This window comes from Hyla sarda, chromosome 4 (assembly GCF_029499605.1).
Source record: "Hyla sarda isolate aHylSar1 chromosome 4, aHylSar1.hap1, whole genome shotgun sequence".
NCBI lineage: Eukaryota > Metazoa > Chordata > Amphibia > Anura > Hylidae > Hyla > Hyla sarda.
Window position 1 is genome coordinate 321335683 of NC_079192.1, and position 26342 is coordinate 321362024.

General features: G+C 44.3%; 1 protein-coding gene across 4 annotated transcripts in view; it reads right to left on the reverse strand.

Moving 5' to 3' along the window:
* LOC130369550 (E3 ubiquitin-protein ligase RNF14-like) overlaps positions 1–8029 on the reverse strand; it is a 43081-nt gene extending 35052 nt beyond the window's left edge. Inside the window, exons 1-5 of one of the 4 annotated variants that reach the window (XM_056574923.1) lie at positions 7939–8029; positions 7662–7756; positions 5393–5553; positions 3940–4091; positions 1141–1629 (exon numbers count right to left, since the gene is read on the reverse strand). In XM_056574923.1, coding sequence (XP_056430898.1) covers positions 1141–1629; positions 3940–4091; positions 5393–5546 — 795 coding nt within the window. In that variant the 5' untranslated portion in view covers positions 5547–5553; positions 7662–7756; positions 7939–8029. Of the gene's footprint in view, positions 1–1140; positions 1630–3939; positions 4092–5392; positions 5554–6328; positions 6444–7661; positions 7820–7938 lie in introns of those variants that run through there. The other 3 variants (XM_056574924.1, XM_056574922.1, XM_056574925.1) reach the window with 3 other exon arrangements.
* Between the last annotated feature and the right edge of the window lie 18313 nt (positions 8030–26342).

Sequence of the window (26342 nt, forward strand, 5' to 3'; positions counted from 1 at the left end):
TGTTTTGTGTTGCCAGTTTCTTTGTGCTAAGTCACAGTTGCCATTCTAAAGCACTGATTTGAGGACTGTGAGGTTAACATGGTCCTGACTGCTCTCCAGAGAGTGGTGTAAAGTTAAAGGGGTACTCCGGTGAAACCTTTTTTCTTTTAAATCAACTGGTGGCAGAAAGTTAAACATATTTGTAAATTACTTCTATTAAAAAATCTTAATCCTTCCAGTACTTATTAGCTGCTGAATGCTACAGAGGAAATTCCTTTCTTTTTGGAACACTGATGACATCACGAGCACAGTGCTCTCTGCTGACATCTCTGTCCATTTTAGTAACCATGCATAGCAGATGTATAGCAGATGAATGCTAAGGGCAGCATGGTGGCTCAGTGGTTAGCACTGCTGCCGTGCAGTGCTGGGGACTTGGGTTCAAATCCCACTAAGGACAACAATAAATAAAGCTTTATTATTATTATAATAACGTCAGCAGAGAGAACTGTTCTCGTGATGTCATCAGAGAGCATTCCAAAAAGAAAAGAATTTCCTCTGTAGTATTCAGCAGCTAATAAGTACACGAAGGATTAAGATTTTTTAATTGAAGTCATTTACAAATATGTTTAACTTTCTGCCACCAGTTGATTTAAAAGAAAAAAGGTTTTCACCGGAGTACCCCTTTAATATTGTCTTAGTGGCTCGTGTGAATGAACACTGACCCAATGTTTATGTGGAGCTAGGACCTCTCAGAGTATAGTTTTTGTATGTTAAAGACTGTTCAAATGAGGTTCTACAATTTATGCATATAGGGGGAGATTAATCAAAACCTGTGCAGAGGAAGAGTGGTGCAGTTGCCCATAGCAACCAATCAGATTGCTTCTTTCATTTTCCACAGGCCTCTAAAGAGGCCTGTGGAAAATGAAAGAAGCAATCTGATTGGTTGCTATGGGCAACTGCACCACTCTTTCTCTGCACATGTTTTGATAAATCTCCCCAATAGTGTCACCTAGTGTCAGTGGAAACCACTATGCATTCTGTGTCTTACTCTAACAAAAGATGTTGTGCCACTGTTATGTAAAAATGAAGAGCCAACTTGTGAATAGAATTCGTTTACAATGTGAATAATTTTCTCTAAAGTTCCAACAAGTTTTTGCTTACCTGAGCAGGTGTTGCAACAGATGTGCATTCAGGTTCAGGGCAGTTCAGGGCATGGACTTGTCCGTCCTTAATCTGGACTTCAAAGTATTCTTTAAGACAGGTGTTACAATATACATGCTCGCATGCCTTAAAGTGGGTGCAGTCACTGCCCAATTTCTCTATAAAACAGATATTGCACAAGAATAGTTTCCGATCAAAAGCCTTCTTCTGTTGGGCTTCATTGAAGTCCAAGACATATTTGACCAGTGCAGAAACTGACTGTTCATCCTGTATAGCCCTTGTGTCCAATAAGACCCCATCATCAGGGGTCTTTTCATGGGACTGCATCCAGCACTGTACACCATTACTAGACATCTTAATTTCATATGGAGATTTTATATTCAAGTAATCGAGTGTCTCCTCATTTAGAAACTGAATCCATTGAAACAAGACAACACATCCCTTGTTCTCCTCCCATAGGTCATCTAAACGCTGGCATAAGAGAGTGAGCTGAAAAAAAATAAGCAAAAAAATATAATCAATAGATAAGCAGCAATATTGGAAGTATACTGAAGAATGCTTGGAGTATACATGTGGTGCCCACAAGGAGGACAGATGCAGTTGTGGACATCATTCTCTCTGGCAAAGTCTATAGTAGTGTCACAAATGGCTGGGTGGTTTGGCTAACATGGTGGGTACCCCGTAAGACCATGCAACTTTTGTTGTCTGGGGGTGTACCCGTGATAAAGTACAGCTGAAATACTTCAGGTACAACAGTAACCTGAAAACAGGTTATAGTTTTATTAAAGTCATCTGTGTAGAGTCTAAACAATCCAGTCTTTTTATGACACAGGGTTGCAAGTTACAAGACTTCAGGATAAATGACTTTAGGGTAAGTGCATGGAGATATGTTTTTACACTTTTTTAGTGTTGCTAGTTAAGTAATTACTGATGTTACAATGTGGTGCACATATCTGAAAAACGTTACTCATGGCTATGGGGAACAATTCTTTATAGCAGGATGTACAATAAACTTGATCATAACGTGATAGGCAAACAGCAATACCCGGCCGACAGCCCACACGGAGTTGAGTATTTGCAGAAGAGTCCTTGCTCAGCTATGTTTCTCTTCTACCTAAAAAATCACCCTCGTGGAGCAGGAAACAGGATTTTGAATATAATATCCCTCTCAGCATGCACTGAAAGCAATCTTGGGTGGAAACCTCCTGAAGCAGTACACGTTAAATTAAAGCAGGATAACTCACTGATTTTGGAAGGCATGCCAGAGCATCTAATGTGTATTGTGGCCCCCCAGCTCTCCTTATACAGCAGGTGTCAACAAGAGAATGGTTGGGCATGTTGGATTTCAACTGCCCGCTTTTTAAATAAAAGTTGCCAGCACAGATGTCAGACAAGAGGGAGCATGTGTATGTGAAGAACCCAGAGGGAGAGCTGTTGGAGGATCACTTGGCCATCATCTATCTAAAATATATGGTCAGCTTAAAGGGGTATTCCGGGAATTTTTTTATTTGACTATGCTACAGGGGCTGTAAAGTTAGTGTAGTTCATAATATAGTGTCTTTACCTGTGTGTGATGGTTTTCTCACAATTCTTATGTGATTTTCACCCCAATATTTATTTTTAACAGCATACAAAATGACTGCTGTCTCTGAATTTTTCCCAGCTTGCAGTGCGGTCGAGACCTGACTCACTAGTTAGCTGATGACTGGGAACCTGTCTGCTTCAATGGGTGGAGAGATCAATCTGCAACTAATGCAACAGCTGTAGGCACCCTGATTGAAGACCACAGGTCTGCAGCTCATTTATGTTTCAATGGGTGGGGTAGCTGATGTGTGGGAAGGAGCAAAATGGTATCATGGGATTTGTAGGCAAACAAGAAAACAGGAAATACAAGTTCACAGAAAGCTAGCCAAAGTGTTATGGTAATCTCACAGCATAGCCATTTAGCCCAAGACAAGCGCAGATCCTTCCTAAACATGTTCATTACTGCCTGCCAGGTACGTACTAAAATCACCTTATGCTGGATAACCCCTTTAAGAGAGTGCTTTGAGGACTTGTGCAAAGTCCATAACTCCATGAGTGGTCTTTCAAGGCGAAATGACAAAATACCTGTAGTTTACCTGTAAGCAAAATCTTAGAGTGACATAGCGGCTACTCATTCCTATACACAGGCCTGACCATGACACCATCAGTTTTAGTCAATAAAAAAGCCAACCTGTCATATGCAATACTGAGTTTACTGGATCTAAGGAGCCTGTAAGTACTAAATGCTCTCCTGTATGGCTTTGATCGGCCAGTGTGAATGTAACAAGGCCAGCACTTTAAAGAAGGCCAAAAAGCTATATAATCTCTGTCACAGTCAAATGCAGTCAAAACACATTTCCAGAGGTAATTCCAAGGCTTATTAACTGTGTGTCCCCCCCCCCCCCCCCCCATTTTCCTTCCTAGGTAAATGACAATGTACCTGCTTGTTGTGTCTTCTCTACTATATTCTATTTTATTTAATAATCCACATTTAATGTGCACATAACTTATTGTCTGTGTTTCCGTTCCATGTTGTACAGACCCACAATATAGACTGCTTTAGGTCCAAACTGTACTTAGGTAAATGGAGGCAAAGTTGTTTTTTCACAAATTTACACAAAATCTATGAAAAAAAAATGATGTCATGTTTCTATGCATGCTGTATTGCTGAGATATTCTCCTTTAGGAGATGACTGAAAGGCAGTGAGGAATCCCACCCATCAATATAGACAGCTTGTGTAAGGAATCCCACCAGTATAGTAAATGAACAGTAACCTGTGCTGGAGAAAGCCACTTGCAGCTTAATGTAAAGTTCGGGGGTGAAGTGGATGGATATCCGGGAGGAAGTTCAAAGTTCAAGATGATTGATGGCAGAAAGGACACGGTGTTCTCAAAGTTGTCTACAAAGGAGTTTGTTGCACTGTTGCCTTAAGAAAAAAGTACAAACAGAAAATATTTTTTGCCTTTAAATGGGCAAATACTGCTTATATCACAGCATTATGTAATGTATATGGTTATATAATACTACTTTCTAATGTACCGTATATACTTTTGTAAGATCTGGATAAGCAGGGAAAGCGGCCAAGACCATTAGACTGATTGTTTCAAAATAACTGACTGGCATGGGGGGTATTATGGGGCACTGTAGCTGTTGTGCCAGTCGTTGGAGGTATGTGGGATAACATTTTTGTGGAATGTCTGGACAAAATTTTCTTCTCACAAGGACCCCTCGGAGATGCACCATCTCTATAGACAGCAATGCATTTCCCAGTGGATTCTGCCAAAAGAATTGGCATGTCAATTCTTTCTGATAAGAATGGAATTTGAATTTCCATGCCAGATATTTCTGGCTCAGAAATTTTTAAAGCAAAATTTTTCTGCCAGATTCCACTCGGAAAGTCCGTTGTGTGAACAAGACCTATGATGAGAAGGAAAGTTAAAGTGAATGACTACAATCAAAGAAGATTTCACTTGTGATTTGTCGGATTTCATTGCTGTTACGGTATTTGATGACTGCACCTGATCAGTATTTCACAGCAAAATTATAATAAGATGTGTTAGACATAACCATGGCAAATATCTGTGCAATTAAGGCAATTGGTTCATTACTTCCACTACAGAGGAGGGGAATGGTTGGGTAGAGGGATGCCTTGGGCACACCTGAGGGAGGTCACGTAAGAGACAATATGATATATGGAGACATTTGCAGGCAATGCCTGAAAATAATTCTCATTTTACCATTGAGTCTCTTGAATGAGAATCAGAAACCCCAACTAAGCTTGGAATTGCTTAAAGCAAAACTACTCTGTCATGTTTCATAATAGTGATTAGAGATGAGCGAACTTCCAGTAATTTGATTCGTCACGAACTTCTCGGCTCGGCGTTTGCTGACTTTAGCCTGCATAAATGAGTTCAGCTTTCAGGTGCTCCGGTGGGATGGAAAAGGTGGATACAGTCCTAGGAGAGAGTCTCCAGCCCACCAGAGCACCTGAAAGCTGAACTCATTTATGCAGGCTAAAGTCAGCAAACGCCGAGCCGAGAAGTTCATGATGAATCGAATTACTGGAAGTTCGCTCATCTCTAATAGTGATGCATAAACTGGTTTTGTGAATCTGTAAGATTTGAATAGAGTCCCATTTATAAAGGCTGCTAATACTAGAAACACTACTTTTCCCAATTTGTAGAATACATTTGTTCTGTTTTCTATTATTGTTAGTTTGTCACTTACTTTTTATAGATATTACAAAATCTGAAGGTAACTCCAAGCACAAATGAATTTCCCCTCCAAGAGCCGCATCCGCCCTTTTATATTCATCTTCAGAGTATATACTAGCCAGGGCTAATAGTTCATCCTCCTGGGCCTCTTGATCTTCTGTTGACATTGGTTATCTGCAACAACAAAAAAACTAAATTATATACAAATAAAAAAAATATTACCGAGGCCAGTGATTGGCTACAGCAGCCATGGGGGTGTATGGACATGCCATCACTGCAGTTATGTAGATAAAGCTGGTGGGGAACACTGGAGTATCAGCAGTGGACCAGGCAGGGAATAAAAGGAATCTGTCATGCTCAAAGCTGAAGTGTCATGGAGGCTGTGGTGAGCCTCCTCCCTTCTGCCTTCATTGGGTGAAGTATAGGGCTTGCCTGTTTTTTAGCTGTGCATGTCAATCAGTCAAGGCAGGACGGAGTGCGTCTTTTAATTAGCAGCAGTGTACTCTAACACTATAGCAGTAAATAACGGAGTCACTGTGATTTTAACTTTTCTATTTGAGTAGCATACACTCTACGGAGCTCCAATAAATACTATTGTTCTTAATAAAAAAAAAAAGGGGGGGGGATCTTTAGTTTAGGGTTATCCCTGAAGGGTTCCCTCAGGTTTGTGTATTATAGTTTAGTACCCTGGGATCTTCCGGGAGATTGTTTTTTGATTTTCATTACTTTTAAAACATAAAAAACATTTTGTTGTATGGATACATCTTTACAGCTGGTGGAGAAGCATGGAATGGGCTCAGAAGTGGGTGTCGGCTGCAATCAGCATTTGACACTCACCATCAGTGACTTGTGGTAATATAGAAAAAAAGGGAAGACCGCAAACGGCGCCTCGTGTATTACCCTTAGAGTAGGTGTGGAATAGTATAGCCCCTTATAAGTGGCTGCTCACCTTGGAGAAGAAGAAATAGTGCATATCACCTCAAAAAGAGGTATATTGGTGGAGCAGGCTGCTCAGCCGGAGGGTCCGCAGGGGTCAGGAAGTCCTGTTGAAGCATGCGAAGAGGTAGAGAAAAAGGACCAACGATTTCTAGGCGCTGTTGGCTCAAAAACACCGGAGGCACGAGTTATAGATAAAAGATCCTTGCAGGGATCATATTTATTGAAAATAACAAAAGTACAGATTACGCGTTTCGAGGGTAGCACCCTCTTCCTCAGATCAACATAATGATCTGAGGAAGAGTGGGTTACCCTCGAAATGCGTAAACTGTACTTTTGTTATTTTCAATAAATATGATCCCTGCAAGGATCTTTCATCTATAACTCGTGCCTCCGGTGTTATTGAGCTAGCAGCTCCTGGAAATCGTTGGTCCTTTTTCTCTACCTCTTCGCACCATCAGTGACTGGCATTGAAGATCACTTTGATGCAGCTGATGAAACCCCTACATGCCATGAATTAAGATCACAGCACCTAGAGGGTTATTTAACAGGTACTATGGGGTGCTGATAAGTTTCCATGGCAGCCATTAAGTGTACATTCACGTGAAGGGTGGTGCAGTTGCACACAGCAACCAATCAGATTGCTTCTTTCATTTTTCAGAGGCTTCTATAAAAAAAAGCAATCTGATTGGTTGCTATGGGCAACTGCACCACTCTTTCTCTGCACAGGTTTTTATAAATCTCCCCCACCATGTATGCTGTGGATTTGATGCTATATTTAACCATTTAGTTACATTGATTTACACAGCATATGTATATTGTATATAAATATATATACTGAATGGTTCATAGCCATCCTGATGATGTCAGTGAATATTAACTGACAGAAACGCGTTAAGGGCTTGACAATTTATGTATATTATCAATATAACCATATTACCTCTGGAGTATATAGGTAGACCTTTAGTGCATATTGTAATAACACACATTGTACTGCACTCTGTCTATAAATCCGGAGCACACAGGAACTCAGGTGTATATAGTATGCCTGCTGCTGGATAGTACACTCCTTTTTATTGGTGATTGGTTCACTATTGGTGAATTTATACTTTTATTATACACTTTATTAAAAGTTAAGTCATAATAAGCACTATCCTTATTTGTTAGTAGTTTATTGATTTACACAGCGTGAAACCTACAGCAAACATTGTACGTATAAATGTACACACACAATGCTGGTACTGTAATGTGCTGGAGAAAATCACTGACAGAAACCACAGGACCGAGGCCTTAGCTTTACTAACATAAAAACAGAAGGCCCCTTAAAAAAAAGTTTAGCTACTTACAGTCCTATAATGTACTCCACATAGTTACTGTATCTCACTTATTGTCTTGAAGTGTTTGTGTATAAATGGTGAAGGAGACTCTGGAGACAGTTGTACTGGAAAGAAGAGGTTTTGTGTTACAGAGTTTATGACAGCAACCGCACAAGATGGAGAATACCGGGATATATACACCCAGCCCAGTAACAACACGTGACAAAGTGTAGTCTCAGATTTAAGGAGACAGTACATGTATTACTGTAACCTAAGTTACTTGGACTCACGTCACTGACTGCTTTACCTGTTAGTCAGGCGTGTCAGGAAGAGGCGACATACAATGTAAACAGGTGGCAGTGAGGGACAGTGTCATCTGTCATAAAAGAAGACTCATGCAACCTCTACAACAGTATCTTCTGTACTGCTTCCCGATTAGGGCACGTTCACACATATAATCCACTGCCACTTTCACACTACTGATTTCAGCTATTTAATGTATATTGATAACATGCACAGCAAAGTATGAACTGTGTGCGAACATTGATATACTGAAAATCAATCAGATTCCAGCTGTAACCCCTTCATGCATTAAAGGGGTGCTCCGCTGCCCAGCATTTGGAACAAACTGTTCTGAACGCTGGATCCGGCATCGGTGGCTCGTGACGTCATAGCCCCGCCCCCTCATGATGTCACGTCCTCAATGCATGTCTATGGGAGGGGGCGTGATGGCTGTCACGCCCCCTCCCATAGACTTGCATTGAGGGGCGGGGTGTGATGTCAGCGGAGCACCCCTTTAAAATGTATGCTTTCTCAGAAATGCCTTGCCATCTATTGGCCGCCCTCAGACCAGATTGAGTTCTTGGAATTTTGGAGGCCAAGTCAACACAGTGGACCCTTCCATCATGCTCTTCATTCCTGAACAATTTTTGAAGAGTGAAAATGCACAATTTTATTATTTAAAAAAAGGTAACGGCATTTCCCTCTAAAATTAACCCCTTGTGAATGCAGGGATTTTTCATTGTTGCACTTTTGTTTTTTTCCTCATAACTTTCGAATAGCCATAACACCTTTCATTTTACCCCTACAGACCCATATAAGCTTGTTCTTTGTATCACCAATTGTACTTTGTAATGACATCACTCGTTTTATTACCAAATTTACGGTGACACAAAAGAAAATTATTTGTGGGGGAAAATTTAAAAAAAAAAACTGTAATTTTTGGGAGTTTCCTTTTATACGCAGTGCACTGAAAATTACACATTATCTTTATTCTGTAGGTCCATATGATTACAACGGTACCCAATTTAAATAGGTTTTATTTTATTTTACTACTTTTAATTACTTTTTTATTTCAAAGTCCAGAATTGCGTATTTTTGTTCACTTTATACGCAAGAAAAAAAATAATTAAAAGTGATCAAAAAGTCACATCAAAAGAAGAATGGTACCATTAAAAACAGATCAAAGATCAGAAGAAAATTGTGCTTTGATCTGTATTTTTTGTTTTTGTATCATTTTGCTTGTGATCACTTTTAATTAAAGGGGTATTCCAGGAATTGTTTTTATTTGACTATGCTACAGGGGCTGTAAAGTTAGTGTAGTTCATAATATAGTGTCTGTACCTGTGTGTGACAGTTTTCTCACAATTCTTATGTGATTTTCACCCCAATATTTATTTTTACCAGCATACAAAATGACTGCTGTCTCAGATTTTTCCCAAGTTGCAATGTGGCCGAGACCTGACTCACTAATCATCTGATGACAGGGAGCCTCTCTGCTTCAATGGGTGGAGGGGTCGCTTGGTGGGAGAGAGATCAATCTGCAACTAATGCAACAGCTGTAGGCACCCTGATTGAAAACCACAGGTCTTTTGAATGGATGCAGCTCATTTATGTTTCAATGGGTGGGGGGGGAGGAAAATGGAATTGTGGGATTTGTAGTAAAAAAAAAAAAAAAGAAAAGTCAAACAGGAAATACCAGTTCACAAAAAGCTAGCCACAGTGTTATGGTAATCTCATGACATAGCCATTTAGCCCCAAGACAAGCGCAGATCCTTCCTAAGCATCTCCATTACTGTCAGCCAGGTACATACTAAAATCACCTTATGGTGGATAACCCCTTTAATTTTTTCTAGTATATGAAGTAATCAAAAATGTGCAGTTATGGACTTTGGTATTTTTACGTTTATGCCATTCACCGTGCGGTTTCATTAGTATTATATTTTAATAGTTTGGACATTTACGCATGCAGCGATACCACGTGTTTATTTTTGTTTACATTATTTTATTTAAAAAATATGAAAAGTGGGGTGATTCAAACTTTTTAAGGGAAGGAACTTATTCACACTTATGACATTTTTTTTTTTTTTTTTACATTTTATTCACAATTTTTTACGTCCCTCTAGGGAACTATTACATGCTAAATTTCGATACACCGCTCAGTGTTGTACTACAGCATAGCATTCAGATCACAGCAGACCATTGTGGTGAGCCACGGGGTGTGAGGTGAGGTGTAAGGGGCAGATGGTGTTTCCAAGGGGTAGATGGTATTAACCCCTTCGTGTTCGTAATGCCAGGGTGTTTTTTTCCTATATAACCACCCGAAGGTAGTACCGCTAGTCCTAGGTCAGGAAGGGGCAATAAAGGTGGCTGCAGACTTTAGGCTTGAGGCCACCAATGCTCCGGGGACACACACTGAGACAACTAGACTGCACTGGACCTCAGCAGGAACTCAAGAGAGATGAAAGAGAGCGATTGCAGCTCCTCCCTATCTTATATAGGGGGTCTGTGCAAGGAGCCCATAGGTTACTTGGGAGGTCACCTGGTCACTGGGTCCCCTGGATAACAATCATATGACTTGTACATGTGACTTAAACATAATCATGTGGTACAAATATAATCATGTGACAAACAATAAAGGTCCTTTACTCTTTATGTAAAACCTATGTACACAAGGGGGAGATACTGCAGTGAAACGCCTTGCATCTTGGCTGAATAAAGCTTTTTTTTAATCTGAACCTACGTACCTGAAGCCTCTTTGTTCCGGTCATCGCCAGAGAATTCCCTTCCACCCACGAAGTTCATTGCATCATACATATCCCGTACTGGGACACCTCAGCCTGCACTATTGGAGCGCCTATAAGACAAACCAGAGGCAGGTAGGGAGCTTCTGCTCGTCTTCTGAGCTGATCGGGACACCACGATTTCTTTGCCGTGGTCCCGATTAGCTCCCCTGAGCTAACCGGCAGTGAATTTTAATACATTTAAAGGGTTAAGGCTGATCGATTATGTCTGGCATTAGGTGCACCCTGACATTTTTTTTCCACATATGTCATTCATATTTTTTGGATATGATGTGACCAACAAAAACCCCACTATTATCGCATTTGCTTTTTCCTTATGCCATTCACCTCTGATTTTATTAACATTATATTGTATTAGTTTAGACATTTCTACACGCAGTAATACCAAATATGAAGATAAGAAATTAGCAGGCGGCACTCCAGGATCTTTGCATTTTAAAACCGCTTCTTTTTGCCTTACAGGAGGTTTCAAGCAGAGAGGAACACATTATATCAACGTTAGTATAGTGTGTTCCTCTCTGCTTGAGACCTGCTGTAAGGCATTAAAGAAGCGGTTTTAATTGCAACGATCCTGAAGGGCCGCCTGCTAATTTCTTATCTTCATATTACTGTGGACTGACTGTCTGGGACGAGCACCGGATTGCTACTGTGAAGAGGAGGTTTCTGTAAGTCCCCGAGCCATATCCCACCACATAGGAATGTCGGAGGGGTGCATCATCTTTCTTTATTTGCTTGCAATACCAAATATGTTGATGGATTATTTTTTTTCAAAAATGGAAAAAGGGGTGCAATTTAAATTTTTTCAATTCCCTAGGGGAACTAATGCATGGAGATTTATCTGAGAACTTAAGAAGGCTTATCGATTATAGGGGGTTTTGTCACCAACACTTTCTTTCATGTTGCTAGAGTGCTAATTTTTTAAGAGTGAGCTTTTATAAATTCATGTTTACCCCTTAACCCCTTGGGGACGGAGCCCATTATAACCCTAAGGACGGGAGGATTTTTTGCACATCTGACCACTGTCACTTTAAGCATTAATAACTCTGGGATGCTTTTACTTTTCATTCTGATTCCAAGATTGTTTTTTCGTGACATATTCTACTTTATGTTAGTGGTACATTTTTGTCGATACTTGCATAATTTCTTGGTGAAAAATTCCAAAATTTGATGAAAAATTTTAAAATGTAGCATTTTTCTAACTTTGAAGCTCTCTGCTTGTAAGGAAAATAGACATTCCAACTTAATTATATATTGATTCACATATACAATATGTCTATTTTATGTTTGCATCATGAAGTTAACATGTTTTTACTTTTGGAAGACATCAGAGGGCTTCAAAGTATAGCAGCAGTTTTCTAATTTTTCACAAAATTGGAATTTTTCAGGGACCAGTTCAGTTTTGAACTGGATTTGAAGGGCCTTCATATTAGAAATACCCCATAAATTACCCCATTATAAAAACTGCACCCCTCAAAGTATTCAAAAGGACATTCATTAAGTGTATTAACCCTTTAGGTGTTTCACAGGAATAGCAACAAAGTGAAGAAGAAAATTCAAAATCTTCATTTTTTACAAACGCATGTTCTTGTAGACCCAGTTTTTGAATTTTTACAAGGGGTAAAGGAGAAAAAGCCCCCCAAAATTGGTAACCCAATTTCTCTCGAGTAAGGAAATACCTCATATGTGTATGTGAAGTGCTCGGCGAGCGCAGTAGATGGCTCAGAAGGGAAGGAGCAACAATGGTATTTTGGAGAGTGAGTTTTTCTGAAATGGTTTTTGAGGGGCATGTCACATTTAAACAACAACAACAAAGACGTGGTCTCAAATGGCAGGAGGTGCTCAACCCCAAATGCAGTTGTGCATATATACTGGGGTAGCAGATCCTGACCTTGTAGTCCGTTGCTAAGGGCGATCCCCAGCATAAAAATGCATACAATGGAGGATGCCTGCAACAGACTACAAGTGCCACAATAGCATCCTCCACCAGATAAACAGTGTGGATGTGTAACAATTAGAATTCAATACAAGAATATGGGTGCACTACTGTGGTAAATGTATACAATGACATTGGCTATCCCTTAACAATGATGTTAAAATTGAGACATTCGCCAGTATATCCTTGGATGAAGGACATACCAGAGCCGCACACCAACGCCAAGGTTTCTCAGATGGCGGGGGACCTAACGCTAACCTACCTGTGCGTAATAAGCAAAAACCAGAGGCCAATGGGCAATTGCAGCAGCATTAGGCCGACATGCAGCCTGCTCCCAGTTGCCTCCAGTGTGACTGAGCACACATACATCTGAGAAACCTTGGTGTTGGTGTGCGGGCTCTGGTATGTCCTTCATCCAAGGATATACTGGCGAATGTCTCAATTTTAACATCAGTGTTGAGGGATAGCCAATGTCATTGTATACATCTATCACAGTAGTGCACCCATATTCCTGTATTGTATTCTAATTGTTACACATCCACACCTTTTATCTGGTGGAGGATGCTATTGTGGCACTTGTAGTCTGTTGCAGGCATCCTCCATTGTATGCATTTTTATGCTGGGGATCGCCCTTAGCAATGGACTCCAAGGGCAGAATCTGCTCCCCCAGTATATATGCACTACTGCATTTGGGGTTGAGCACCTCCTGCCATTTGAGACCACGTCTTTGTTGTTGTTTAAATCTTAACCCTGGAGGTGTATAAACTACACATTTAATGCGCCTTGATCACTATTAAGGCAGCATTAAGGTTCACCTGTGAGGCTGGCACACATATCAGCCAACTTAGGTGGGGCTTGTAGCCTGTCTCTCCCTGCTTTCATTGTATGTGTGCTCAGTCACACTGGAGGCAACTGGGAGCAGGCTGCATGTCGGCCTAATGCTGCTGTAATTTCCCATTGGCCCCTGGTTTTTGCTTATTACGCACAGGTAGGTTAGCGTTAGTGTCACGATGCCGGCTGGCAGGTAGTGGATCCTCTGTGCCAGAGAGGGATTGGCGTGGACCGTGCTAGTGGACCGGTTCTAAGCCACTACTGGTTTTCACCAGAGCCCGCCGCAAAGCGGGATGGTCTTGCTGCGGCGGTAGTGACCAGGTCGTATCCACTAGCAACGGCTCACCTCTCTGGCTGCTGAAGATAGGCGCGGTACAAGGGAGTAGGCAGAAGCAAGGTCGGACGTAGCAGAAGGTCGGGGCAGGCAGCAAGGATCGTAGTCAGGGGCAACGGCAGAAGGTCTGGAAACACAGGCAAGGAACACACAAGGAACGCTTTCACTGGCACTAAGGCAACAAGATCCGGCAAGGGAGTGCAAGGGAAGTGAGGTAATATAGGGAAGTGCACAGGTGATTACCCTAATTGGAACCACTGCGCCAATCAGCGGCGCAGTGGCCCTTTAAATCGTAGAGACCCGGCGCGCGCGCGCCCTAGGGAGCGGGGCCGCGCGCGCCGGGACAGAACAGACGGGGAGCGAGTCAGGTAGGGGAGCCGGGGTGCGCATCGCGAGCGGGCGCTACCCGCATCGCGAATCGCATCCCGGCTGGCAGCGGGATCGCAGCGCCCCGGGTCAGAGGACGTGACCGGAGCGTTGCAGCGGAGAGAGTGAAGCGAGCGCTCCGGGGAGGAGCGGGGACCCGGAGCGCTCGGCGTAACAGTACCCCCCCCCTTGGGTCTCCCCCTCTTCTTGGAGCCTGAGAACCTGAGGAGCAGACTTTTGTCAAGGATGTTGTCCTCAGGTTCCCAGGATCTCTCTTCAGGACCACAACCCTCCCAGTCTACTAAAAAAAAATTTTTCCCTCTGACCTTTTTGGCAGCCAAAATTTCTTTGACCGAGAAGACGTCCGAGGAGCCGGAAACAGGAGTGGGAGGAACAGATTTGGGAGAAAAACGGTTGAGGATGAGTGGTTTGAGAAGAGAGACGTGAAAGGCATTAGGGATACGAAGAGAAGGAGGAAGAAGAAGTTTATAAGAGACAGGATTAATTTGACACAAAATTTTGAAAGGACCAAGATAGCGTGGTCCCAACTTGTAGCTAGGGACACGGAAGCGGACATATTTAGCGGAGAGCCATACCTTGTCTCCAGGGGAAAAAACGGGGGGAGCTCTTCTTTTCTTATCCGCGAACCTCTTCATGCGTGAAGAAGCCTGTAAGAGAGAATTTTGGGTCTCTCTCCATATAATGGAAAGGTCACGAGAAATTTCATCCACAGCGGGCAGACCAGAGGGCAAGGGGGTAGGGAGGGGGGGAAGAGGGTGACGGCCGTACACCACGAAAAATGGGGATTTGGAGGAAGATTCAGAGACCCTGAAGTTATACGAGAATTCGGCCCATGGAAGGAGATCTGCCCAGTCATCCTGGCGGGAGGAAACAAAATGTCGCAAATAATCACCCAAGATCTGGTTAATTCTTTCTACTTGTCCATTGGACTGGGGATGATATGCGGAGGAAAAATTTAATTTAATCTTGAGTTGTTTACAGAGAGCCCTCCAGAATTTAGACACGAATTGGACACCTCTATCCGAGACAATCTGCGTAGGCAACCCGTGAAGACGAAAAATGTGTACAAAAAATTGTTTAGCCAACTGAGGCGCAGAAGGAAGACCAGGAAGAGGGATGAAATGTGCCATTTTGGAGAATCGATCAACGACCACCCAAATAACAGTGTTGCCACGGGAAGGGGGTAAATCAGTAATAAAATCCATACCAATCAGAGACCAAGGCTGTTCGGGGACAGGCAGAGGATGAAGAAAACCAGCGGGCTTCTGGCGAGGAGTCTTATCCCGGGCACAGATAGTGCAGGCTCGCACAAAGTCCCCAACATCCGTCTCCAGAGTCGGCCACCAATAGAAGCGGGAGATGAGTTGCACAGATTTCTTGATGCCCGCATGACCTGCGAGATGGGAGGAGTGACCCCATTTGAGGATTCCGAGGCATTGGCGTGGAGAAACAAAGGTCTTTCCTGGAGGAGTCTGCCTGATGGAGGCAGGAGAAGTGGAGATCAGGCAGTCAGGTGGAATGATGTGTTGCGGAGGGAGATCAACTTCTGAGGCATCCGAGGAACGAGAGAGAGCATCGGCCCTAATGTTCTTATCGGCAGGACGAAAGTGAATCTCAAAATTAAATCGGGCAAAGAACAGAGACCACCGGGCCTGGCGAGGATTCAGCCGTTGGGCAGACTGGAGGTAGGAGAGGTTCTTGTGGTCGGTGTAGATAATAACAGGAAATCTTGATCCCTCCAGCAGATGCCTCCATTCCTCAAGTGCTAATTTAATGGCTAGAAGCTCTCGATCCCCGATGGAGTAGTTCCTCTCCGCTGGAGAGAAGGTCCTAGAGAAAAAACCACAAGTGACAGCATGCCCGGAAGAATTTTTTTGTAGAAGAACAGCTCCAGCTCCCACTGAGGAGGCATCAACCTCCAATAGGAAGGGTTTGGAAGGGTCAGGTCTGGAGAGCACGGGAGCCGAAGAAAAGGCAGACTTGAGTCGTTTAAAGGCGTCTTCTGCTTGAGGAGGCCAGGACTTGGGATCAGCATTTTTTTTGGTTAAAGCCACGATAGGAGCCACAATGGTAGAAAAATGTGGAATAAATTGCCTGTAATAATTGGCGAACCCCAAAAAGCGTTGGATAGCACGGAGTCCGGAGGGGCGTGGCCAATCTAAAACGGCAGAGAGTTTGTCTGGATCCATCTGTAGTCCCTGGCCAGAGACCAAATATCCTAGAAAAGGAAGAGATTGGCATTCAAACAGACATTTCTCAATTTTGGCATAGAGTTGGTTGTCACGAAGTCTCTGAAGAACCATACGGACATGCTGGCGGTGTTCTTCTAGATTGGCAGAAAAAATTAGGATATCGTCCAGATATACAACAACACAGGAGTATAACAGATCACGAAAAATTTCATTGACAAAGTCTTGGAAGACGGCAGGGGCATTGCACAGTCCAAAGGGCATGACCAGATACTCAAAGTGTCCATCTCTGGTGTTAAATGCCGTTTTCCACTCGTCCCCCTCTCTGATGCGGATGAGGTTATAGGCGCCTCTTAAGTCCAATTTAGTGAAGATGTGGGCACCTTGGAGGCGATCAAAGAGTTCAGAGATGAGGGGTAAGGGGTAGCGGTTCTTAACCGTGATTTTATTAAGACCGCGGTAGTCAATGCAAGGACGTAGGGAGCCATCTTTTTTGGACACAAAGAAAAATCCGGCTCCGGCAGGAGAGGAGGATTTACGGATAAAGCCCTTTTTTAGATTCTCCTGGACATATTCGGACATGGCAAGAGTCTCTGGGGCAGAGAGAGGATAAATTCTGCCCCGGGGTGGAGTAGTGCCCGGGAGGAGGTCGATAGGGCAATCATAAGGCCTGTGAGGAGGTAGAGTCTCAGCTTGTTTTTTGCAGAAAACATCCGCGAAGTCCATATAGGCCTTAGGGAGACCGGTTACTGGAGGAACCACAGAGTTACGGCAAGGGTTACTGGGAACCGGTTTTAGACAGTTCTTGGAACAAGAGGACCCCCAACTCTTGATCTCCCCAGTGGACCAATCCAGGGTTGGGGAATGAAGTTGAAGCCAGGGAAGTCCAAGGAGAATTTCTGAGGTGCAATTGGGGAGGACCAAAAGTTCAATCCTCTCATGATGAGATCCGATGCTCATAAGAAGGGGCTCCGTGCGGAAACGTATGGTACAGTCCAATCTTTCATTATTTACACAATTGATGTAGAGGGGTCTGGCGAGACTGGTCACCGGGATGTTGAACCTGTTGACGAGAGAGGCCAAAATAAAATTTCCTGCAGATCCAGAGTCCAAGAAGGCCACAGCAGGGAAGGAGAAGGCAGAGGCAGACATCCGCACAGGCACTGTAAGACGTGGAGAAGCAGAGTAGACATCAAGGACTGTCTCACCTTTGTGCGGAGTCAGCGTACGTCTTTCCAGGCGGGGAGGACGGATAGGACAATCCCTCAGGAAGTGTTCGGTACTAGCACAGTACAGGCAGAGGTTCTCCATACGGCGTCGTGTCCTCTCTTGAGGTGTCAGGCGAGACCGGTCGACCTGCATAGCCTCCACGGCGGAAGGCACAAGAACAGATTGCAGGGGACCAGAGGAGAGAGGAGCCGAGGAGGAGAAACGCCTCGTGCGAACAGAGTCCATATCTTGGCGGAGTTCCTGACGCCTTTCAGAAAAACGCATGTCAATGCGAGTGGCTAGGTGAATAAGTTCATGTAGATTAGCAGGAATTTCTCGTGCGGCCAGAACATCTTTAATGTTGCTGGATAGGCCTTTTTTGAAGGTCGCACAGAGGGCCTCATTATTCCAGGACAATTCTGAAGCAAGTGTACGGAACTGTACGGCATACTCGCCAACGGAAGAATTACCCTGGACCAGGTTCAACAGGGCAGTCTCAGCAGAAGAGGCTCGGGCAGGTTCCTCAAAGACACTTCGGATTTCCGAGAAGAAGGAGTGTACAGAGGCAGTGACGGGGTCATTGCGGTCCCAGAGCGGTGTGGCCCATGACAGGGCTTTTCCGGACAGAAGGCTGACTACGAAAGCCACCTTAGACCTTTCAGTGGGAAACAGGTCCGACATCATCTCCAGATGCAGGGAACATTGGGAAAGAAAGCCACGGCAAAACTTAGAGTCCCCATCAAATTTATCCGGCAAGGATAGGCGTAGCCCAGGAGCGGCCACTCGCTGCGGAGGAGGTGCAGGAGCTGGCGGCGGAGATGACTGCTGAAGCTGTGGTAGTAACTGTTGTAGCATAACGGTCAGTTGAGACAGCTGTTGGCCTTGTTGCGCTATCTGTTGTGACTGCTGGGCGACCACCGTGGTGAGGTCAGCGACAACTGGCAGAGGAACTTCAGCGGGATCCATGGCCGGATCTACTGTCACGATGCCGGCTGGCAGGTAGTGGATCCTCTGTGCCAGAGAGGGATTGGCGTGGACCGTGCTAGTGGACCGGTTCTAAGCCACTACTGGTTTTCACCAGAGCCCGCCGCAAAGCGGGATGGTCTTGCTGCGGCGGTAGTGACCAGGTCGTATCCACTAGCAACGGCTCACCTCTCTGGCTGCTGAAGATAGGCGCGGTACAAGGGAGTAGGCAGAAGCAAGGTCGGACGTAGCAGAAGGTCGGGGCAGGCAGCAAGGATCGTAGTCAGGGGCAACGGCAGAAGGTCTGGAAACACAGGCAAGGAACACACAAGGAACGCTTTCACTGGCACTAAGGCAACAAGATCCGGCAAGGGAGTGCAAGGGAAGTGAGGTAATATAGGGAAGTGCACAGGTGATTACCCTAATTGGAACCACTGCGCCAATCAGCGGCGCAGTGGCCCTTTAAATCGTAGAGACCCGGCGCGCGCGCGCCCTAGGGAGCGGGGCCGCGCGCGCCGGGACAGAACAGACGGGGAGCGAGTCAGGTAGGGGAGCCGGGGTGCGCATCGCGAGCGGGCGCTACCCGCATCGCGAATCGCATCCCGGCTGGCAGCGGGATCGCAGCGCCCCGGGTCAGAGGACGTGACCGGAGCGTTGCAGCGGAGAGAGTGAAGCGAGCGCTCCGGGGAGGAGCGGGGACCCGGAGCGCTCGGCGTAACAGTTAGGTCCCGCGCCATCTGAGAAACCTTGGCGTTGGTGTGCGGGCTCTGGTATGTCCTTCATCCAAGGATATACTGGCGAATGTCTCAATTTTAACATCAGTGTTGAGGGATAGTCAATGTCATTGTATACATCTACCACAGTAGTGCACCTAAATTCCTGTATTTCATGTCACATTTAGGAAGCCCCTATGGTGCCAGAACAGTAAAAAAAAGCCCCACATGGTATACTATTTTGGAAACTACACCCCTCAAGGCACGTAAGAAGGGGTCCAGTGAGTCTCAACACCCCACAGGTGTTTGATGACTTTTCGTTAAAGTCGGATATGTAAATGAAAAAAAAAAATTTTCACTAAAGTGCAATTCCCCCCCCCCAAATTTACCATTTTTACAAAGGGTAATGAGAGAAAATGCCCCCCAAAATTTGTAACCACATCTCTTCTGAGTATGGAAATAATCGATGTTAGGATGTAAAATGCTCCGCGGGTGAACTACAATGCTCAGAAGGGAATGAGTCACATTTGCCTTTTGTAAAGCAAATTTTGCTGAAATAATTTTTGGGGGGCATGTCACATGTAGGAAGCCCCTAGGGTGCCCGAACAGCAAAAACAAAAACAAAAACACATGTCATACTATTTTGGAAACTACACCCCTTAAGGAACGTAACAAGGGGTACAGTTACCTTAACGCCCCACAGGTGATTGACGAACTTTCGTGAAATTGGGCCGTAAATTTTTTTTTTCAATAAAATGCTGGTGTTACCCCAAATTTTTCATTATCACAAGGGGTAATAAGAGAAAAAGCCCCCAATTTTTTTTTAACCCCATTTCTTCTGAGTATGGAAATACCCAATATGTGGATGTAAAGTGCTCTGTGGGAAACTACAATGCTCAGAAGAGAAGGAGCGCCATTGGTTTTTGGAGAGAGAATTTGGTTGGAGTCAGGGGCCATGTGCGTTTACAAAGCCCCCCATGGTGCCAGAACAGTGGACCCCCCCCCCACATGTGACCTCATTTTGGAAACTACACCCCTCACAGAATTTAATAAGATCTTTGGAACAGTTGGCTGTGCAAATGAAAAATTACATTTTTAATTTTTACGGACGACTGTTCAAAAAATCTGTCAGACACCTGTGGGGTGTAAATTCTCACTGCACCCCTTTTTACATTCCGTGAGGGGTGTATTTTCCAAAATGGGGTCACATGTTCTGGCACCATGGGGGCTTTGTAAACACACACAGCCATCAATTCCATGCCTTATTCTCTCTCAAAAAGCCCCTGCTTCTTCTGAGCATTGTAGTTCGCCCGCAGAGCACTTTACATCCACATATGGGTTATTTATATACTCAGAAGAAATGGGGTTACAAATTTTGGGGGATTTTTTTCCTATTACCCCTTGTGAAAATGAAAAATTTGGGGTAACACCAGCATTTCAGGGGAAAAAAATTTCAATTTTCATGTCCAACTTTAACGAAAATTTGTCAAACACCTGTGAAGTGTTAAGGCTCACTATACCCCTTGTTACGTTTCGTGAGGGGTATAGTTTCCAAATTGGGGTCACATGTGGGTGTTTTTTTTTTGCGTTCATGTTAGAACCGCTGTAACGATCAGCCACCCCTGTGCAAATCACCAATTTAGGCCTCAAATGTACATGGCGCTCTCTCTCACTCCTGAGCCATGTAGTTTGTCCGCAGAGCATTTTATGCACACATATGGGGTATTTCCGTATTCTTTTGGGGGTCTTTTTCTTCTTTTACCTCTTGTGAAAATGAAAAGTATGGGGCAACACCAGCATGTCAGTGTAAAAATGTTTTATTTTTTTACACTAACATGCTGGTGTAGCCCCCAACTTTACCTTTTCATAAGGGGTAAAAGGAGAAAAATTCCCCCAAAATTTGTAACGCAATTTCTCCTGAGTACGGAAATACCCCATATGTGGCCCTAAACTGTTGCCTTGAAATAAGACAGGGCTCTGAAGTGAGAGAGCACTATGTGCATTTGAGGCCAAAATAAGGAATTTGCAATAGGGGCGAACCCGGTTACAAGGATGGGACAGTCTATGGCTGTCTGGCAATACTGGGAGTTGTGGTTTTGTAACAGCTGGAGGCGCCGTTTAGGAAACACTGCCGTATGAGACGTTTTTCATTTTTATTGGGGGGGGGGGGGGGGACGTGTAAGGGTGTGTATATGTAGTGTTTTACTTTTTATTATTTGTTAGTGTAGTGTTTTTAGGGTACATTCACACGGGTGGGGGTTCACAGTAAGTTTTCCGCTGGGAGTTTGAGCTGCTCAAACTTGTAGAAGGAAACCCACTGTAAACCCGTCCGTGTGAATGTACCCTGTACATTCACATGGGGGGGGGGAGGGGGCCCAAACCTTCAGCTGTGGCAAAACTACAACTCCCAGAATGCACTAACAGACCATACATGCTGGGAGTTGTAGTTTTACAACAGCTGTAGGCACACTGGTGGGGATCCACTGAGCTAGAAAACAGACTCTATCTAGCTCAGTGATTCCAACCCGTGTGCCTCCAGCTGTTGCAAAACTACAACTCCCAGCATGTACGGTCTGTCAGTGCATTCTGGGAGTTGTAGTTTTGCCACAGCTTGAGGCACACGGGTTGGAATCACTGAGTTAGGAAACAGACTCTAGCTCAGTGTTTCCCCTACCAGTGTGCCTACAGCTGTTGCAAAACTACAATTTCCAGCATGCCCAGACAGTCAGGGATGCTGGGCGTGTAGTTCTGCAATATCTGGCCCCTCAGATGTTGCAGAACTACAACTCCCACCATGCCTGGACAGTCTGGACATGCTAGGATCTGTAGTTATGCAACAATTGGGGAAGAACAGTTTGGAGACCGCTAAGTAGTGGTCTCCAAACTGTAGCCCTCCAGATGTTGCAAAACTACAACTCCAAGCATGCCTAGACTGTCCAGGCATGCTGGGAGTTGTAGTTCTGCAACATCTGAAGGGCCAGATATTGCAGAACTACATGCCCAGCATCCCTGACTGTTTGGCCACGCTGGGAATTGTACTTTTGCAACATCTGAAGGGCTACAGTTTGGAGACCACCGTAAAGTGGTCTCCAAACTGTGTCACTTCAGATGTTGCAAAACTACAACTCCCAGCATGCCCAGACAAGTCAGTGCATGCTGAAAGTTGTAGGTTTGCAACATCTGGAGGACCACAGCCTTTGGCTGTGTGGGCATGCTCGGAGTTGTAGTTTTGCAGTTTTTAGAAGGCCACAGTGAAGATCACTTACCGCGATCTTCACTGCAGCCTTCTCCACCGCCGCACTTTCTGGCTGCACTCCTCATGCTGCCGTCGATGCCGCCGCTGCTCCAGGATGCCGCCTCCGCCGGCCCGGTAAGCCGGCCATGCTCCCCACCTCGCTGCCCGTGTTCGATCGGTGGGCAGAGCGGGGGAAATTAACTGAGGGTGCATATTGTTGTGCGAGATGTGTGCTAGTTGTCCGTTTGGAAGCCCAGATCCTGCATCTAGAGGGGCGACTGGCAACAATGAGAAGCATTAACAACATGGAGAGGAGTCTCGTGCTCACTGAGCAGGCACTCTCGGGAATAGAGGTGGGGGAGGACAGTGGGACGGAGTTGCAGGACAGTCAGGCAGTTAGCTGGGTTACAGTTAGAAAGAGGGGTAGGGTAAAAAGTGTCAGGGAGGCTAGTCCTGAACTGGCACACCCCAACAAGTTTGCCCGCTTGGCAGATGAGGGGGATGCCATTACAGAGCTAGCAGAACTGCAGCAGGATACTGCCTCTGACCGCAAGGGGGGTGTCTGCTCCAGTAAGGAGGGAGGGAGGAGTACAGGGCAGGCCAGACAGGTACTAGTGGTGGGGGACTCAATTATTAGGGGGACAGACAGGGCAATTTGTCACAAAGAACGGGATCACCGAACAGTGTGTTGTCTGCCTGGCGCACGAGTTTGGCACATCGCGGATCAGGTTGACAGGTTGCTGGGCGGGGCTGGAGAGGACCCAGCAGTCATGGTACATATTGGCACCAATGACAAAGTAAGAGGTAGGTGGAGTGTCCTTAAAAATGATTTCAGGGACTTAGGCCGCAAGCTTAAGGCAAGGACCTCCAAGGTAGTATTTTCTGAAATACTACCAGTACCACGAGCCACACCAGAGAGGCAGCGGGAGATCAGGGAGGTAAACAAGTGGCTCAGAAGCTGGTGTAGGAAGGAAGGGTTTGGGTTCATGGAGAAGTGGGCTGACTTCGCTGTCGGTTACCGGCTCTACCGTAGGGACGGGCTGCACCTCAATGGGGAGGGTGCAGCTTTGCTTGGGGAGAAGATGGCTAGAAGGGTGGAGGAGTGTTTAAACTAGGGACTTGGGGGAGGGAACCTACAGCAAAGAGGGGGAAGATAGTGTAGATAGAGAGGTGGGAATTATAAATGTACCTGGGGGTGGAGCGGAAGGAGGGGTTAGAATAGTTAATAGGAATAGGCTTCATAGGAAAATAAAACTTACACCCTTGAATCCCATTAACCCCAATAACATAAAGGATGGAAATGTAAAGTGTATGTTCACAAATGCCAGAAGCCTAGCAAATAAAATGGGGGAGCTTGAGGCCTTGATACTGGAGGAACATATTGATATAGTTGGGGTCACTGAGACATGGCTGGACTCCTCGCATGACTGGGACGTTAATCTACAGGGGTTTACATTGTTTCGCAAGGATAGAATGAACAGAAAAGGTGGTGGAGTCTGTCTGTATGTAAGAAGTGGTATGAAAGTCAGTGTGAACGATGCCATAGTGTGTGATGATTTTGAGGAGGTGGAATCACTGTGGGTAGAATTACAAAAGGAGGGAAATACTGAAAAAATAATATTTGGGGTAATCTACAGACCCCCTAATATCACTGAAGAGATAGAAGTTCGGCTTCATAAACAAATAGAGGGGGCCGCCCGGGCAGGTACAGTGGTAATAATGGGAGATTTTAACTATCCAGATACAGATTGGGGTCCGGGGTTGGCTAAAACTACAAAGGGGCGACAATTCCTAAATTTATTGCAGGATAATTTTATGGGCCAGTTTGTGGAGGACCCAACAAGAAGTGATGCCTTGTTGGATCTGATCATTTCCAACAACGCAGAGCTGATTGGTAATGTAACTGTGCGGGAAAACCTTGGTAATAGCTACCACAATATAGTTACTTTTGACTTAAAATGTAGAAAACAAAGACAGACGGGGAAGGCAAAAACATATAACTTTAAAAAGGCAAATTTCCCTGGGCTGAGAGCTGCACTACAGGACATAGACTGGGGGGAGGTGTTCTCAAATACTGATACAGAAGGTAAATGGGACATCTTTAAATCAACTCTAAATAACTATACAGCTAAATATATACCAAAGGGGAACAAATATAAACGATTAAAACTAAGTCCTACATGGCTGACAAATTATGTTAAAAGAGCAATAAACAACAAAAAAATAGCCTTCAAAAAATACAAATCTGATAGGTCAGCGATAACATTTAAACAGTACAAAGAGCTTAATAAAATCTGTAAAAATGTAATAAAAACAGCAAAAATTCAAAACGAGAGACAGGTGGCCAAAGAAAGCAAAACTAATCCTAAATATTTTTTTAGATATATAAATGCAAAAAAAAACAAGGACAGAGCATGTAGGACCCCTTAATAATGATAATGGGGAGGTTGTCACAGGCGATCAAGAGAAAGCGGAGCTGCTGAATGGGTTCTTTAGTTCTGTATACACTATGGAAAAAGGAGCGGACATTGGCCAGGTCAGTGCTGGTAACACATCATGTAATGTACTGAACTGGCTTAATGTAGAGATGGTACAAGGTAAGTTAAGTAATATAAATGTAAGCAAATGTCCAGGGCCAGATGGATTGCACCCAAGAGTTCTTAGAGAGGTAAGTTCAGTAATATCTGTACCCCTGTTCATGATATTTAGAGATTCTCTGGTGTCTGGTATTGTGCCAAGGGACTGGCGCAAGGCGAATGTGGTGCCAATCTTCAAAAAGGGCTCTAGGTTTTCCCCAGGAAACTATAGACCGGTAAGTCTAACGTGCATTGTGGGTAAATTGTTTGAAGGATTTATAAGGGATTACATACAGGAATACATAGGGGATAATTGTATTATAAGTGATAGCCAGCATGGGTTTACTAAGGATAGAAGTTAATAACCAAAAAAGAGGGGCACAAAATACTGACCTATGGTCCAACCTTGTCTCTGGCATACAGAGAAAAACAAATAATACCCAAGAAAATTACACAGAGACAAAAAATTGTGAAAAAGTATATATAGTCTTTATTAGTAGTGACTGATTTTAAAAACAGAATTTAAAAGGGAACGACAGTGGACAGACTACTGAGGCGTCTGGATGAGGGATAGAAACAAAACTGGGCTACAGAACATCAATAAGAAATGGGAGATAATAAAGTGACCCCCATCCGGGTGTATATACATGTAAAAGGTATAGGCTGTACAAAAATATACTAGCAATTAAATACCAACATATGTAAACATATACACTCAGAATGGCTATATAGATGTAAATCCCGTATTGCACAATGCCCAGAGACAAAAAGTTTTTTGTGACCGCACCGTGGAATAAGAAAATGAATAAAGTATGCAATTATGAGAGTGATAAGCGGGTGAAAGGATAGAGAGTCCCAGGAACCGGGATAAAAACATACACCAATGTTCAACAATCACCGGAATCCTGGAAAATATGACTCAAGTATAAATCACCCATCTCACATCACAAGAGCATACAGCGGACATCTTACCCTAATACAGAACGCCACCCCTACAACGTTGTTTCGCAACAAGCTTCCTCAGGGAGTATCAAATACTCCGTTGTAGGGGTGGCGTTCTGTATTAGGGTAAGATGTCCGCTGTATGCTCTTGTGATGTGAGATGGGTGATTTATACTTGAGTCATATTTTCCAGGATTCCGGTGATTGTTGAACATTGGTGTATGTTTTTATCCCGGTTCCTGGGACTCTCTATCCTTTCACCCGCTTATCACTCTCATAATTGCATACTTTATTCATTTTCTTATTCCACGGTGCG